This window comes from Argentina anserina, chromosome 3 (assembly GCF_933775445.1).
Source record: "Argentina anserina chromosome 3, drPotAnse1.1, whole genome shotgun sequence".
Taxonomy (NCBI): Eukaryota; Viridiplantae; Streptophyta; class Magnoliopsida; order Rosales; family Rosaceae; genus Argentina; species Argentina anserina.
Window position 1 is genome coordinate 8,267,414 of NC_065874.1, and position 15,042 is coordinate 8,282,455.

Genomic DNA, 15,042 nt, shown 5'->3' on the forward strand with positions numbered 1-15,042 from the left:
TTATATCAAACCGATGAAAAAGAGATATAGCGTGTGATAATTGGAGATTAATCGAGGATCATAAAGAACTCATATTATGAATGCCAGCCACACGAAATGGCACATATCCTTTTTGGCTAGTGTTTCACTGTTTTGTTTCACTACCGAACAAAACCGCTTAACCATTGCAGTTCATGGGTCTAATCCCATGTGTGATACTTCAACAGTCAAATCAGCCAAGTATGCAAGGAAAAGAAATGAAACTTGATACCTTGTTCAAACTGTCCCAGTGCCAGGGTACATATCATGTAATACATATTTTACTACTGTAAGAAACTGACAGCTACAAAACTGACGTAATTTCCGTTTTCATGGTGCACAAACAATGATCAAATTGACGAAATGAATCCAGCCATCCAGGACAGCTCTAGTATTCCTATGCAGAGTCCAGAGAACGACAGGTTATACAAGATCGGATTTATCAGTCGATTTTTCTCTTTTCTTCTTCTTACTCCTCTTTTTCAATAAACCTTTTGCTTCTAGCGTCTTTAGTGTTCGTTCTTTCCGTTTTTTCTCTCGTTCTATGAAGGTGGATCCTGCCAACTTCATCTTCGCGACACGTCTGGCTGTGTAAACCTGCACATTGGGGATATAATTAGTAAGCAATCATCACAAGCTTTACCAAGACATAGCTAGTATGTAAATCAGTAAATCTATGGATTAATTTATAATTTCCCACAATCTGAACTGCAAAGCCAATACCTTACGAATATTCTCAAGAACCTCATTCTCCTTGCATTCAAATTCTACCAATTGTTCCCCAACTTCTTCTTCTATTTTATGAACCAGCTTTACATCAAGCTGCAAAACAGAATCTCCCCTTTCAATCAAAACAATCTTTTGATGTTAAATAAACAGAGAATATAAAACATAAAAACAGCAACCATCTTCATAAGAATACCACTATATTCCTGCTTCTCAATAATTGCAAATTTAGACCGGATGACCATCTAAAGGAATTTAGTGGTTGGATGGGATGAAAGTTGCTAATTTTAACCAATCTCACAGAATGATTATACATGCTACTTACTTGGGTTACAAAACTGATAGCTAAACCTTCTCTGCCTGCTCTTGCAGTACGTCCGACACGGTGGACATAATCCTTTGGATCACTGCAATGTAGTAGGACAATTAAGTCTAGAAACCATATTTCTTACAGAAAGTGACAATAAAAAAGTACATTGAAGAGTAAGACCTTGGAGTATCATAATTAATTACTAGATCAACTGTAGGAATATCCAAACCCCGATTGGCAAGATCAGTTGCGATCAATACAGGAACCTGTCCAGATTTGAACTTATGTAATGCAGAAAGTCTTAGAGGCTGTGACTTGGATGAATGCAAAGCCGAAACACTTTGACCAAGCTCCTCCAGTAAAAAGTTCAACAAGTGACAGTTCCTGCAGACATAATATAACCCATAAATTGACGATTACACAACAATCCAAAAAAACAACCCATCCAACAAAATAAAATGAACCAGCACCAAAACTATTGTCCAAAACAAGAATTACATTAGCGTTGAGACGAATACAATGGCCGACTTGATCTTCATATCTTCCATTTTCGACAAAATGTGCACCAAATAAACTTCTTTCGCCTCACGGGGCATGAAGACATACTTCTGTGTAAGAGTCCCCACCGTCTTCATACCCTCATACGCCTGATAAAAGTAGGCCTTATTTTCCGAAACCTCAATCAATGCTTGAAGGTCACTGGTCATGGTTGCAGAGAACAACAATGTCTGCCGATTCTTTGGCAGGCACTGAAACACCACTCTCAAATCGGTCTCAAACTCCGAATTCAACAACCTATCTGCCTCATCCAACACTAGAAACTACACCAAACAGAACAAAACACACTCAATCACTACCAACTATCATTTCCAAACTCACATTATGTCGAAAACATCACATGTATTGAACTAAAATAAATCTTAAAACCTTAAACCCTAAACCCTGAAATATTCAGTACCTTGGCTTTGGAGAAAACCGAGGGGAAATCCGGGTCCTCCTGGAGCAAATCCCTGACCCGACCCGGCGTGGCGATAACCACATGAGGCCTAGTCATCAAGCTCTGAGCTTGCTTCAGCTTCTCCATGCCTCCGACAATCACGGAGCACCGCAAATTCAGCGGCGACCCGAAGGCCCGGAACTGCTCGGCGATCTGGTACGCCAGCTCATGCGTCGGCGTCATCACCAGTGCGAAAACCCCATAAGGCCCCTCCGCCAGCCGCTGCAGGATGGGCAGCGCGAACGCCGCCGTCTTGCCGCTACCGGTCTGGGCCAGGCCGAGAACGTCGCGGCCCTCCAGGACCTTGGGGATGCAGTTGGCCTGAACCGGCGTCGGCTTCTTCATCCCGAGCTCGGCGACCGTCGCGAGGAGCCAGTCGGCGAGGCCGAGGTCGGCGAAGGTGGCGTCGGCGTTCGCGTCCGGGTCTGTGGACCGCTCGAGCTCCGGTTGTTCGGCGGCGGGGACATGAGTGGGAGTGGGACCCGGGTCGGGTTTGGGTTCGGGTTGAGATGCTCTGGGTTTGAAGAGAGGGAAGTCGGTGGATACCGTGTTGTCTTCTCCCTCCATTTTTGTTTCCGAAAGGTTACGGCTTTGGGGACCGGAAAGCTTTAAGCTTTGAATATTAGGGTTGGAGCTAAACGACGGCGTTTGGAGTTGGTTAAGGACAGTGATGGCCTGCCGGGTCGGGTGGGCCTTATTAGCGCCAAAAATGAATAATGACGTAATAAAGTTTCGATTTTTATTTAAGAGGAAGAAGTAGAGAGAGAGAGAGAGAGATGGAGTCACCGTTTAAGGCGGACGCGTTGAGAGGGAAGGTGGCGTTGATAACGGGAGGCGGGTCGGGTATAGGGTTCGAGATATCGACCCAGTTTGGGAAACATGGAGGGAGTGTGGCTATTATGGGGAGGAGGAAGCAAGTGTTGGACTCTGCTGTGGCTGCTCTTCATTCTCTTGGAATTCCGGTACTTTTTTTTGTAGACTTGTAATTTGCATATAGTTTTGTGGCTTTGTTTTGTTTGGGTGCCTACCCAATTTGGGTTTGTGCAATTCTTATGTGGTTGATGATCAGGAAAGGGATTGAATTTAACTTGCTCATCTGAGGTGTTGCTGTTGTTGTAATCTTGGTTGACTGAGGTGTGGGGTTGTTTGATAGATTAGGGAAATGAATGGAAATGTTTTAGTTTTGGGTCATTGGTTTATTGAGACTTGAGACTCGGTATGAACTAAGATCTGTCCTGTGAGTAACAGTGAGTTTGATGGAAAAGCTTGGGAACTTTGTGGAGTTCTCAGTTTATGTTATGTATGGCTGTCTGGGATTTTATGCAACTGATTTTTTTTCCGAGGCGTAGGATCATTGGTTCATGAGATCATAGACATATACTGAGTTGAAGAATTTTGTGTCGGTATCTTTAGTCTGGGATAGATGGGGAACTATGTGTTTGATTGACTTGGAAACTAATGATTTGAAACTCAATTCAAATGTCTGCTAATCAACCAGAATCTGTCTTTACTGCAACATTGATTATTTCTGCTGTATATTTCAGCATGAGGGTCTTTTGATATGTCCAGAAATGTAATATTTTTGTAAACGCAGATATGTACTATTATGCAAGTGAAATAGAAAACTATCAGAGACACGAAAGGTAGCTGGTAGAGTTCAGACTGCAGCTTGTGGGTCAACTGACTTGAAATCCAGTTAATGGGTGTAGTGGTTTAGTGTCGGATGACTGGATGTCAGCTTTTTAGTAACATTGAATTTGAATGCGATTTTATCAACTTGCTCAACAATTTTTCACTCAGTACGTTCCAGTAACCTGCTAAAACTCCTATTGAAGTTGAGCCTTTTCATTCACGTTGCTTCAGGCCTGTTCTTTACCTGACAGTGATTTACTTGTTACCTGCGTATTATCTTCTTGAAATTAGTTGGTTGTGCTTCCCTTGGTTTATGTTGTTTTTTCTTGTTTCTTCTCTTTCATTTTAGGCTATTGGGATCGAGGGGGATGTGCGTAAACAGGAAGATGCAAAAAGAGTGGTGGAATTGACTTTCCAGCATTTTGGCAGGCTTGACATACTTGTGAATTCTGCAGCTGGCAATTTTCTTGCATCAGCAGAAGATCTAACACCTAATGGATTTCGAACAGGTTATATGCAGTAACAGACTCAATAGTGTTCATATAATATGAATTTATTGTATGTTCATGACTTCATGGTTAATAATATAAAAATACCAAATTAATGGAAGTGAAAATACTGCCTTGATAAAAACCTAGTAGCCAGTTTAGGTTTTGATGGTAGGATCCAATGGCCATGGTTTCATAACTCAATTGCAAATAGAAAATTATAATAAAGAAATATGATCTATTAGAACGACTTAAAAGTCCATGAACATATTGTTGACCTTTAAACAAATTGATTGTATTGTTTCCTGCAGTTTTGGATATTGATTCTGTTGGCACGTTCACAATGTGCTATGAAGCACTCAAGTATCTAAAAAAAGGAGGACCAGGAAGGAGCTCATCTGGTGGTGGAACAATATTGAACATCAGTGCTACTTTACATTATTCCGCTGCTTGGTATCAAGTTCACGTATCAGCAGCCAAGGTTTGTTCAATAGTCCTCCAGTAGTTACTTCTTATTTATGATAAACTTGATTAAGATTCTCATATCCAACAGGCAGCTGTTGATGCTACTATGCGAAACTTGGCATTGGAGTGGGGAACTGACTACGACATCAGAGTCAATGGCATTGCTCCTGGCCCTATTGGTGATACCCCTGGCATGAGTAAACTCGCACCTAAGGAGATAGGTAGCAAAGCTAGGGAGTACATGCCTTTGTATAAACTAGGAGACAAATGGGATATTGCTATGGCTGCTCTCTACCTTTCATCAGATGCAGGTTCGTATTACCCCATTCACTTCTGCAAGTTTAAATATAACCCTCATTGTACTGCAACATGTAATTTACCTTCTGGTGCCCAAATCAATAGAGTAGCTCAAACTGTAGGATCATTCTTGTTCCCCAGATAGCCAGTTTGAGGATAATCTGAATACTTCAACCTCTCTGCCTCATCATAGACTTGCTGTGCTTTCATAGGAACCAGGAAATATTAACCAAGTTACAAATAATATATCATTATTGGGACAAAAAAAAAGCTGAAAATCACTGCATTGGTTGGTGATACCTCAACAAAACTTGTTTGCCTTCTCTTCTTCGAGCATCTTTGCTTTTTTTTTTTTTTGTTTCATTGGAAACTTACTTTTGCGTTGTAAACATTGTAGGGAAATTCATCAATGGAGCTATCATCGTAGTTGATGGAGGACTTTGGCTGAGCCGGCCTCGCCATCTGCCAAAAGATGCTGTGAAACAGCTTTCCCGTGCAGTAGAGAAGAGATCTAGAAATAACCCGGTAGGGGTTCCGAGCAGCAAGCTCTAAGACTGAACAAACACTCCACCATTCTTCACGGTTCCAAGCCAAAGACGTATTCCAACAGAGGAGAAAGGAATCCATATCCTTCCATTGTTGAATAATAGTTGGTTATATGAATTGGGCCGCCAACAGATTAAATCATTCACTACAGTCAGATTAATCAGCTGAGTTTTCTCCTCATCTATTGCTGTTGTGAACAAAAGAAAAGTGTATAACACTGGTGTGGAATATTGTAAGGCCATTATGACAATTTGAAAAATATGTTAAGTTATTGTAATGTATAATGAATGAAATCAGTACTGATTTATCTTGTCATCAACTTAAAAATTGGCTGAAACTACTTCAGTTAGATCATGGCTTTTGAAAGGTCACGGATGCAAACACGAAGTGCTATACAATAAGCTAGAATCTGAATGCTCAAGGAACTTGGCAGTATATTTCGTATTTATGTGAGCTAATATTCTTACAAATACATTTTGATTTGCATGTACTGAGATCTTCCTTCCTTCTTTCCGATGCTAACTACCATGACCAGGAACAAACTAGAAAAGAGAAAATTATAAATACAAAAATGTGAAGCACCTACCCGAACCTCAACTCAACAATATAACTGGTGTTCCCGACTTGCTCAACTATTCAACGAATTCTCATTTACGACACTTTCAACTGAGGAGCTAAGGCTCACTTCTCACCAAACGGAACTTTTGGCGGGAATACAAACCCTGATTGGCATATTTCACTACGCCATCTGCTGGATTGGCTTGGGACGAGCAATGGTAGATAAAACAAGATACTTGAAGAAGGTTGTGGTCTTGTGGATAAGCTGACTGCTTGGATATCGCGTGACTAGTGAGAGATTTCCATGCACCAAATGAGATTTCACCTACTATGAGCTGATGGTTACCATCATTCTTTTAACATCTATGCAGTGGTGCAGGATAAATGTCCAATGGTTGATATCGCAACTTATCATTGTGTGGCAACGGTCCATCCTAAATATCAGCCAAACAACAATTAAGTTCAATTCATTAAGGAAAACATATGTCAAAAGGCACTCTGAATGGGAGAAGAATACAAACAGATATATTACATACCAGAATTATTTAGGATGTTGCGGACAATAAGAGTTAAGCTATCATATATCATCCAAGTAGAGATTACTAATTATGACTTGGCTGAGAGTACAAATCCTTGAATAAATGGTAAAAGTGAAAAACAAGATGAAAAAGTATGGATTCCTAAACCAAGACCAAATGTTCAAAGTACTCATATGGGTAGTTCATCAAATGAAACCAATGGTCCATCAAATGTAAAGCATCGACAGCCAGAAGAACAGCTGCCTGCTTTGTTTCTTAGTTACATATTCTGTCCTGATGTGAAAATTTATATTCCACAAAAGACTCCTAAGATTGATATCATTTGTGATGGCGACTGAAGTGAAACATGGTGCCTATAATTGGATCATATCAAGTTGAAAAAAAGGTCAAGTACCTGTTCCAAGTTTATCTGATATGGCTTTACAAAATCCTCGAACATGACTGGAGAAAGGTCCTTCATTTTCTCTATAACCTCCTACAATTGGCAACACCAGTTGTGAATTTACAGATATAACAAGTCTAGTGCAAGAACTTCAAGAGATACGATGGTATTGAACTATCGATAACTGATATAGAACCAATATCCAGTGATAATTAACAACAAGTATGTCTTACCAATCCAGTAATCCTTGACTTCTCAAATAGTTCGTCAGCAATCATGTCCAGAATGTGTCTGTTGTTTCTCAGACCATTCATTGCAAGTTCTTCTGTTTCCTCAATGTACTGTAACCAACATGATCAACCAGATATAACTTAATTGCAAAACTAAAGGAAAAGTAAACTGTAAATTGTATTTCTCCTCCAAAGGTAAACTCTCACACTCTCAACTTGATAACCAACTAGAAGAGTAAAAAGTTCTTCAGGCAATAAATCAATTCTTTCAATATCATCTTGCAAGAATTCGGGATTTTGCAGTCTCTCGCAAGTCTAACTTTAGGCTAGCAAAGAATATATTTTCTTTTCTTATGTCATTTTTGAATAACTTTTCTTATGTCATTTTAAAAGCCTGAAAACTCTCCCTTCATCATTTTTTTCTTCTGTTATCTTATATAAAATGGCTCATAGCTACATCATCTCAGTATTGTGTCAGTGTCCACCCATAAACATATTGAATCATGAACAGAACAGTACATTCTCAATGACTAACTCCATGACCTATTTCAAGCCAAAGAGGACAGAAGAAAATCAATGGCAGGTAGTAGTACCAATTTAGCATAGCAGGAATTGATAAAAATAAAAATCAAATCACGCACCCTTGTCAACTCTCGGGTAAATAGCTCAGACACTTCAAGAGTCATATTGGCTGGAATCACATTGGGGTCCTCCCACTACACAACAAAGAAAAAGAGAAAACTGAGCTGATTGAGATGTCAAACCAGGAACATAAACTTTTGTATACTAGCAATTTTGAAGGAAAAAGATTACCCTGTATCTTATCAACTCGCCATCTGGACTATCTGGTCGATCCATCAGTCCAATTCTTTTTGTTAGAGCAGTAAGCCCCAATCTTGAGTTTTGAGGGCTAATTACCATCTCTCGAGCAATCTGAAATTTGGACTTAGATCAGGACATAGATAGGAATTTCCACCAAGTTATATTCTAATTGCCACTGGTTAGTTATATACAAGAGCTGCAAACATATGTGAAATTTTGGGAAGGTAAAGTTTCCTATTTAAAGACTAATCATGAATAACTCATGTTGCCTATGAGATTAATTCCACTATTCCATCTTGCATCAATATAATGATTGCTACACTGCCCATCAAAGAGATAAAGGGTATGGAAAAAGAAACTGCAACTGGAGTTCTGGAGATTTGTTCATATCACTTTGAGCAGATTCAGCTTTCAATTTTTCTCTGTCTTGAGAGATGTAATATATTGTAACATATGAAAATCTTTGGGCTACCTTTGTCAGCTTTTCCAGATCATCTGTTCCACCATCAGTTATATCATCACCGTACACAACACGTTCAGCACAACGCCCACCATGAGCTACCACCATTTGCATCTTCATGTAGCCAAAGGTTGTATAACCTTGGTCAACCATATCTTCTCGGGGGTAGAAAACAGAGACTGCAGTTTCCTGTTCATGCAACAAACAAATCCTTGTAAGAGAGCAGCTCACATGAAATTTCATATCATCTACTGCACAAATTTTTTTTTTTAGGGGCCGACTGCACAATTTATCAATTAGCAAAACTTTCTACCTTTCCACCAGGCAGAAGTTGGGAAAACGCATGCCAGTCAAATTGAGGAAACAGATGAGCTAATAGAATGTGACCAGCTTCATGAACAGCCAGCAGTTTCTTCTTTTCAGAAGACACCTATAATACAATTAAACAAATCTAAGCGACTAAACTAACACCCAACAACTATCAATCGAAAGAATTCACTGAAGCACACTCAAGATGATCATACACTTTGTTCGCATTTACGCTGCTCTTCCTCAGTCAAAAGTACACCCATGCCCTCGAGCAATTGTTTATCTAATACATCCACTATGTCTTCCTGATATATCTCTGAACGTCCTTTCCTCACCTGAAACGCACAGAACAAGATAACATGAGAGAACTTTATAGCCACACAAGATAGCAGAATTACTCCTGTGATAGTTTCCGCCCGTCCATCTATGTATGTATAGTATTAAATCATATATCACTCATGAAGCAAAGAATGTTGGTTAGAAACTCTATCTCTCAAGGTAACAAATGAAATGGGCATGTTTGTATGTTTTACTTACTGACATAATTGCCGCTTCATTTACAAGATTTCGAATATCTGCCCCAGAAAAACCAACTGTACGGAAGACAACCTGAAGAATGGAAGACACATAATGTATGTTCACACAGGAAGAAGAACAATACAAAGCACCAACAAAAAAAAACACACAAATAGTATAAGGGACCAACCATGACAACAAGAAGATATCTAACATGCAAAAATACCTAGCTGCTTATCTAAATGTCAGAAGTATAAATGAAACAACAAAAACAGAGGCAACCAAGATTGTCTCTCTTTTTTTTTTTGTTTTTTTTTTCAAATTAATTACATGTGTAATTTGTTTTTTTCAATTGCAGCATTCTCGCCATTCAGCATTTACACCAATAAAATGCATAATGATGGTCATATAAAAATTCACTGTATGGGTAAACAGGACACCCCAACACTTACTTTCCCAAAGTCGACATCTTTTGCAAGTTTTTTACCCACGCTGTGCACTTTAAAAATTTGCACTCGTTGCTTTGCATCAGGCAAACCAATGTACAGACGACGGTCAATACGTCCAGATCGAACAAATTCAAGGTCTAATTCATCAGGCCTGTTGGTGGCACAGATAAATATCACAGCTTGTCTGAGAGAGAAGCGATCAACGCCAGTTTTTTCCTTCCTGTACATGGGCAATTACCATACGAAAATTATTATTTAAGCAAAATGAAAAGTTAGCACCCAGCAATTATCAAGATTTGTCAATCAGATAACCGCATTATAACAGTAAGAAAGTGATAATCATTAAAGTATCATGCAAAAGAACAGAAGGGTTTGAATTGGATCTTAATATATAAAGTTTTTGACCAACAAACCTGGATTAAAGTTCAATCGTGAATAAATAAAAATATAGGTTGTTAATTAGTAGAACTCGAAAAATTTCATTTGGTAGCCACATCAATACAAGGCAAAAGAGAGACAAAAAGGATATGACTGAATAATAAATAGCACCAGCTAAGATGCTTTAACTGGAGCATTCAAAATGAAGTCTTTGATAGGGACTTTTCCTCTTTCCCATAAAACAAATTATAGGCTAAAATAATCTAACCGCAAAGTCACAACTGTGTCAGTATTGTTTTAATAAGAGCAAAAATAGGCGTCTTAAATATACACTTACTCCCCATCGAGCTGTGCAATCAAAGCCTCAAATGTTGCTCTTCTTCTAGGATCCTGTCTTGCATGCCTTCCAGCTATAGCATCGATTTCATCCACAAATACAAAGCAAGGAGCCTGAGCAATGGACAGTGAATCACAATGTTTTGTATTAGTAAGTTCATGGTTTGGCAGCCTGATGTCAAGGACTTATAACTACCAGACGTAGACAACGTGACTTGTACCATGACAAGCAGCAACTTATCTCCTGGGACGAATGCCTAATCAAGTAAGTAATCCATTACAACATATCTATAAATTAGAATGGGAGGAATGCTTACATTTCTCCTTGCAATAGAAAACATCTCATTGATTTTTGCAGCACCACTTTTTTCACTATCAGTGAACTCAGCACCCGAAGCGAAAACAAAGGGCAACCCGCTTTCCTTTGCAAGTGTCCTTGCAAAAAGGGTTTTGCCAGTTCCAGGAGGCCCAGACAGAAGAACACCCTAAAATGCACAGTGATGAAAAGTTTCAGTTTCAGTTTCAGTAATTTAAAAGGCCAAACTCAAGCAGAACTCATGAGACAAGAAAAAATTACCCTGACAAACTTCACATCCCTTTCATAGTATTGCATTGGATTTCCCATATAAATCATCAGCTCATCAAGAAGATCCCAAACATCGCCTCCTAACACAACTTCCTTGGACATGGATTTTGTTTCCCCTACATCTCCGACAGGCTGATGGAAGAAAATGTGCATTGGGAGATCAATATTATAGATGACAGGAAGATAATAAGAGACAATATGGTTGGAAATAAAAAGTTACCAGGATAAAATTCTCTGCATATGCCATATCAAAAAGTTGATTGTTCTTTTTGTAGAGGAAACGCTTAGAAGTAATGTGCAAAAGCATCACAGACTCCCGTATTAGCCAGAGAATGAGTAACCCAGGCACAAATGCAATCACAACCTTCATAAAGTAGTGGATCTGGCGTTTCTGAAGAAGATCAATTTCAGCTCCAGAACTTGAGATATTCTCAAACAGATATGGATCAAGGGGGATATCAACCTACAGAATACGGAATTCATTTAGCATCCTTCAGTCAAACATAAGACGGGTCTGTCAAAAAGTTGAGTAAAAAAACTTACAACATATTCTAATGGAAAACCTTCTTTCATAGTAACATATACTCTTTTTAGGTCTTCTGTGAATACAACAGCAGCAACCTGTCAAAAACAAACCACAGCATCAGACACTGCCTACACGAACCTATGCACTTTTAGCCAAAAATGGAGAAAAGAAAGCCTCTTAGATACAAGATCCATTCTGCTTCAGTCGGACATGTTAACCATTGACATGACCAGCATCAAAGGAACCACCAAGAGAGATATAAAGTATGCAAAATTCACATGCAATTGCAAAATGAGAGATGTACAGCACCATATTTATGTATCTACTAATTTAAATTACTGCAGAGAGACGGAACGCTGTCATGATCACATCTCATTGCATAACATACAGTGTACAGTACCATATCTATTAGTTATAGCTATGTTACCTCAGAGCTGTCAAGCTTTTGAAGAAAGTATGTATAAGGAAGTTTAGGACGATAAAGCCACCATCTTTTAGCTATCCATAACGCCCTTGTTCCTTGTGTCTCTGTTTGCTTCTCCACTACATCTTTGCGGAGACTGTTTTCAACCTCTTTCATGTCAAATTCAACTACATACTTGGAATTTACAGAATCCAACTGCTGTATTAACTTTTCTTTTTGGAGGATTTCCTTCCATTTCTTAAGTCTTGCACGCCATGTTCCAGTATCCTCTTGAGATTGACCTGCAAATCAAAAACAAAGAAACAAAAAAATTGGGGCATAAGGTTAAGAGATACCATTACACACTTGATGATAGAATCCAAGATAAATCTCCGTGCAAACTTTACACAATATTGTCTCTGTAATAACCATCAGTGAGTTACATTTATCTCTGAAGTTTCTAGAATGCAGATTCACACTTTACAGGAAGAGAAACTTAAATTGCCTAATTAATGTGAGACCATTCCGTTGCTCATTTCTATTTAGGCAATGAACTGTTGAAAATCACAGCCTTTTTCCACTACCTATAATATAATGCCTACACATGCAATTTAGCTATTGCAATCATTCATACAACACTCCTGCGCAAGCTAATACCATTACAAGTATTGCCACATACATGTTAGTAGAATATCAAATGTTCACATTTCAAAAAAAATATATAATAAATATGCTAAGGAATCCACATTGCATCGACTTCATAAGACACTCATAAATTAAACTGTTCCCATGCAGGGTTAAAGTAAGGATGAACTCAAAATAATTAACATAAGTTCAGAACAGAAACTAACCAGAAATTCCCAGGTCTTCTTTCAATTCCTTCTTTTCTTCTGGATTTAATTTCACATCACTATCAATAAATTGTTTCACACTGTCCTGAGGCATCTCCAGTTCATCATCCCATGCATCCTCTCCCACATAAGAACTATCATGAACAAGAGTTCCATCAGGTCCTTCGATAAACTTCTTCATTCTCAGGCCTTTGGGTGTCGTCTTCCTCCACATACTCTTCTTCAGCCTGCAAAATAACACCAAAATATTAATCTACGCAGAAATACAATGCATTTAAAGTGTAAAACGATAGACACGACATGTGGAATCAAATTACTTTCTAACATTACTAGGAGAAGGATCCGGAATCACTGCCTCCATATAAGCCTCTGTCAACTCCTTCCTCAAACGATCACGGCTAGGAGCTCGAACTGCTACATATATTCTTCGACACGAAACTACAGCAACTAAAACATAGATAACCAATGCAGCAAATCTCTTAGGTTCCCAGGTCTTCACATCCTGAAAACAACAAACAACAATGCATCACTTTAAATCATCAACCAACTGAAACTCACACACTCACTTCCCCCCACAACTTAATCAAAAACAAAAAAGACTCAACCTTTATAATAACTTCAACTACAATCAAACACACAAGAAACATTACCTTCCATTGTTCCCACTGATTCCACCTCACAAACTCGGGCACCAACTCGGTCCTAAACCGCTCCAACTCAGTCCCAGCTTGCCCCAAACACTCCCCCGCCTTCACATTCACCTCCTTCAAATCAAACCCGGTCTCCTTCTTCAATGAATCACCAAAACTGGACCAGAACTGCTCCGAGCCGCGGCGTATGGACCGAGTGAGCCTCCGAAAGGAAAACCCATCAGCCCCATTTGGGTCTGAGGAGGCTTTAACACGAAAGGTTGAATTTTTAGGGGGGAAATTGGGTCTTTGGGATGTGGGGAGTTTGAAGAGAAGGGTTTTGGGGGTGAATGGGGTTGAAGAACAGAGAAGTGGGTTTGGCTTGGAGGGGAGTTTCAGGTCCATTTTTGAGGTGTGGATAAGGGAATCAAGGAGATAGTATGGAGAAGAAGAAGTTCATTTCTGGGTTTTGGTGGGTGTTTTCGGGTTCACGAGTAGTAGAGTGGTTTTAGGAGTGTTTCCAAATTCTGGGGTTTGGGGTTTTATCCGTTATGTTAATTTAATTGTTTGCTAGAATCAGTGTTTCGGTCGTGGATCCGATAGTTACTTGCGTAATGTTTGAAGTTATGAACGGAAAAAGAAGAAAATAGTGAGAATTTTAATGATAGTGAAAATTTTATGTTAATTGAAACTAAAATTGATATACTTACTGAGGAAGAACTTAACGAGTCTAACTATTTAAATGCATATAGTAGAAAAAGTTAAACTAACAAAATTTAACTATACAGATCGATAGTTTGAATTTTACTAAACTAACTAAAAATTTCCTTATTTTTAAGTTTTCATATAATTTTACTTAAAATTCAGCATATGAACAATAGTCTGAACTATTGCTCTACTAGGGTTTCTAGCGGCGGCAAGCAAATTTCCAAAATCTATGGCTCCGGCCACAAAACTCCCTCTCCCCTGAGCTCTCCTTCCTCTGGTTATTGGGGTATGTTCTCTTTCTCTTCTTTTGGTTTCACTGAAGGGTTTTGTGGTTCGTATGCGAGCACATGGTTGTGGACTTGTGGCGGCGGCTTGACTCTTGCCTTGAAATCTCATTGGGTCGTTCCTATGGGGAGGTTTTTGACAGGGATTTGGGCGGTGTCGCTCTGGATCTTGCAGGTGGTATGGATAGGCTTGGCTTGTTGGTGTGGTGGTTTGGGCCCGAAAACTTGGTTGGTTTTGGTCTTGTTCCCGAATCAATGATTGATGGCTTCAGTCCTAGTTGGGGTTGTGATTTTAGTGAGTTAGTCGATAATGTTGGAGTCATTGTATGCCGACTTGTGGTGGTGACGGCTTCCGATATGGTTACAGGGGGTTCTCAAGCGGTGGTGGTGACGTCAACGAGTACTGGTCCTCGGCATATCTTGACCCTCCTAGGGTTGAATGTGATTGGGCTTTGGGCCTGTGTTAAGGCTAAATGGGTCAAATTTGTGTGGGCTTGGCTGAACTAGGTCTTTATGGCCCATAAGAGATTCTAGATTAGAATCAAGAAGGGTGTGTCTTCTTTTACTTGTTTGGGTTATTTTTCTTTTCTTCTAAGT

General features: G+C 39.3%; 3 protein-coding genes across 3 annotated transcripts; 1 reads left to right on the forward strand and 2 right to left on the reverse strand.

Moving 5' to 3' along the window:
• Window positions 1-222: 222 nt before the first annotated feature.
• On the reverse strand, window positions 223-2,669 carry LOC126785761 (DEAD-box ATP-dependent RNA helicase 36). The gene is made up of 6 exons (XM_050511400.1): window positions 2,013-2,669; window positions 1,553-1,875; window positions 1,235-1,438; window positions 1,070-1,151; window positions 742-840; window positions 223-615 (listed from the first exon to the last, which is right to left on the reverse strand). Exons 1-6 carry the CDS (start codon window positions 2,616-2,618, stop codon window positions 442-444), a joined length of 1,488 nt encoding a protein of 495 aa, XP_050367357.1. The 5' UTR covers window positions 2,619-2,669; the 3' UTR covers window positions 223-441.
• Window positions 2,670-2,812: 143 nt separating this feature from the next.
• LOC126785762 (peroxisomal 2,4-dienoyl-CoA reductase [(3E)-enoyl-CoA-producing]-like) lies at window positions 2,813-5,784 on the forward strand. Its single transcript, XM_050511402.1, has 5 exons — window positions 2,813-3,013; window positions 4,033-4,192; window positions 4,483-4,652; window positions 4,725-4,947; window positions 5,331-5,784. Exons 1-5 carry the CDS (start codon window positions 2,828-2,830, stop codon window positions 5,483-5,485), a joined length of 894 nt encoding a protein of 297 aa, XP_050367359.1. The 5' UTR covers window positions 2,813-2,827; the 3' UTR covers window positions 5,486-5,784.
• Window positions 5,785-5,902: 118 nt separating this feature from the next.
• LOC126785760 (ATP-dependent zinc metalloprotease FTSH 12, chloroplastic) lies at window positions 5,903-13,989 on the reverse strand. Its single transcript, XM_050511399.1, has 19 exons — window positions 13,475-13,989; window positions 13,142-13,326; window positions 12,825-13,051; window positions 11,998-12,275; window positions 11,588-11,665; window positions 11,265-11,507; window positions 11,036-11,176; window positions 10,776-10,943; window positions 10,460-10,572; window positions 9,748-9,964; window positions 9,317-9,388; window positions 8,995-9,114; window positions 8,784-8,900; window positions 8,483-8,659; window positions 8,002-8,121; window positions 7,830-7,904; window positions 7,192-7,299; window positions 6,971-7,051; window positions 5,903-6,471 (listed from the first exon to the last, which is right to left on the reverse strand). The coding sequence occupies exons 1-19, from the start codon at window positions 13,856-13,858 to the stop codon at window positions 6,394-6,396; spliced, it is 2,982 nt and encodes a 993-aa protein (XP_050367356.1). The 5' UTR covers window positions 13,859-13,989; the 3' UTR covers window positions 5,903-6,393.
• Between the last annotated feature and the right edge of the window lie 1,053 nt (window positions 13,990-15,042).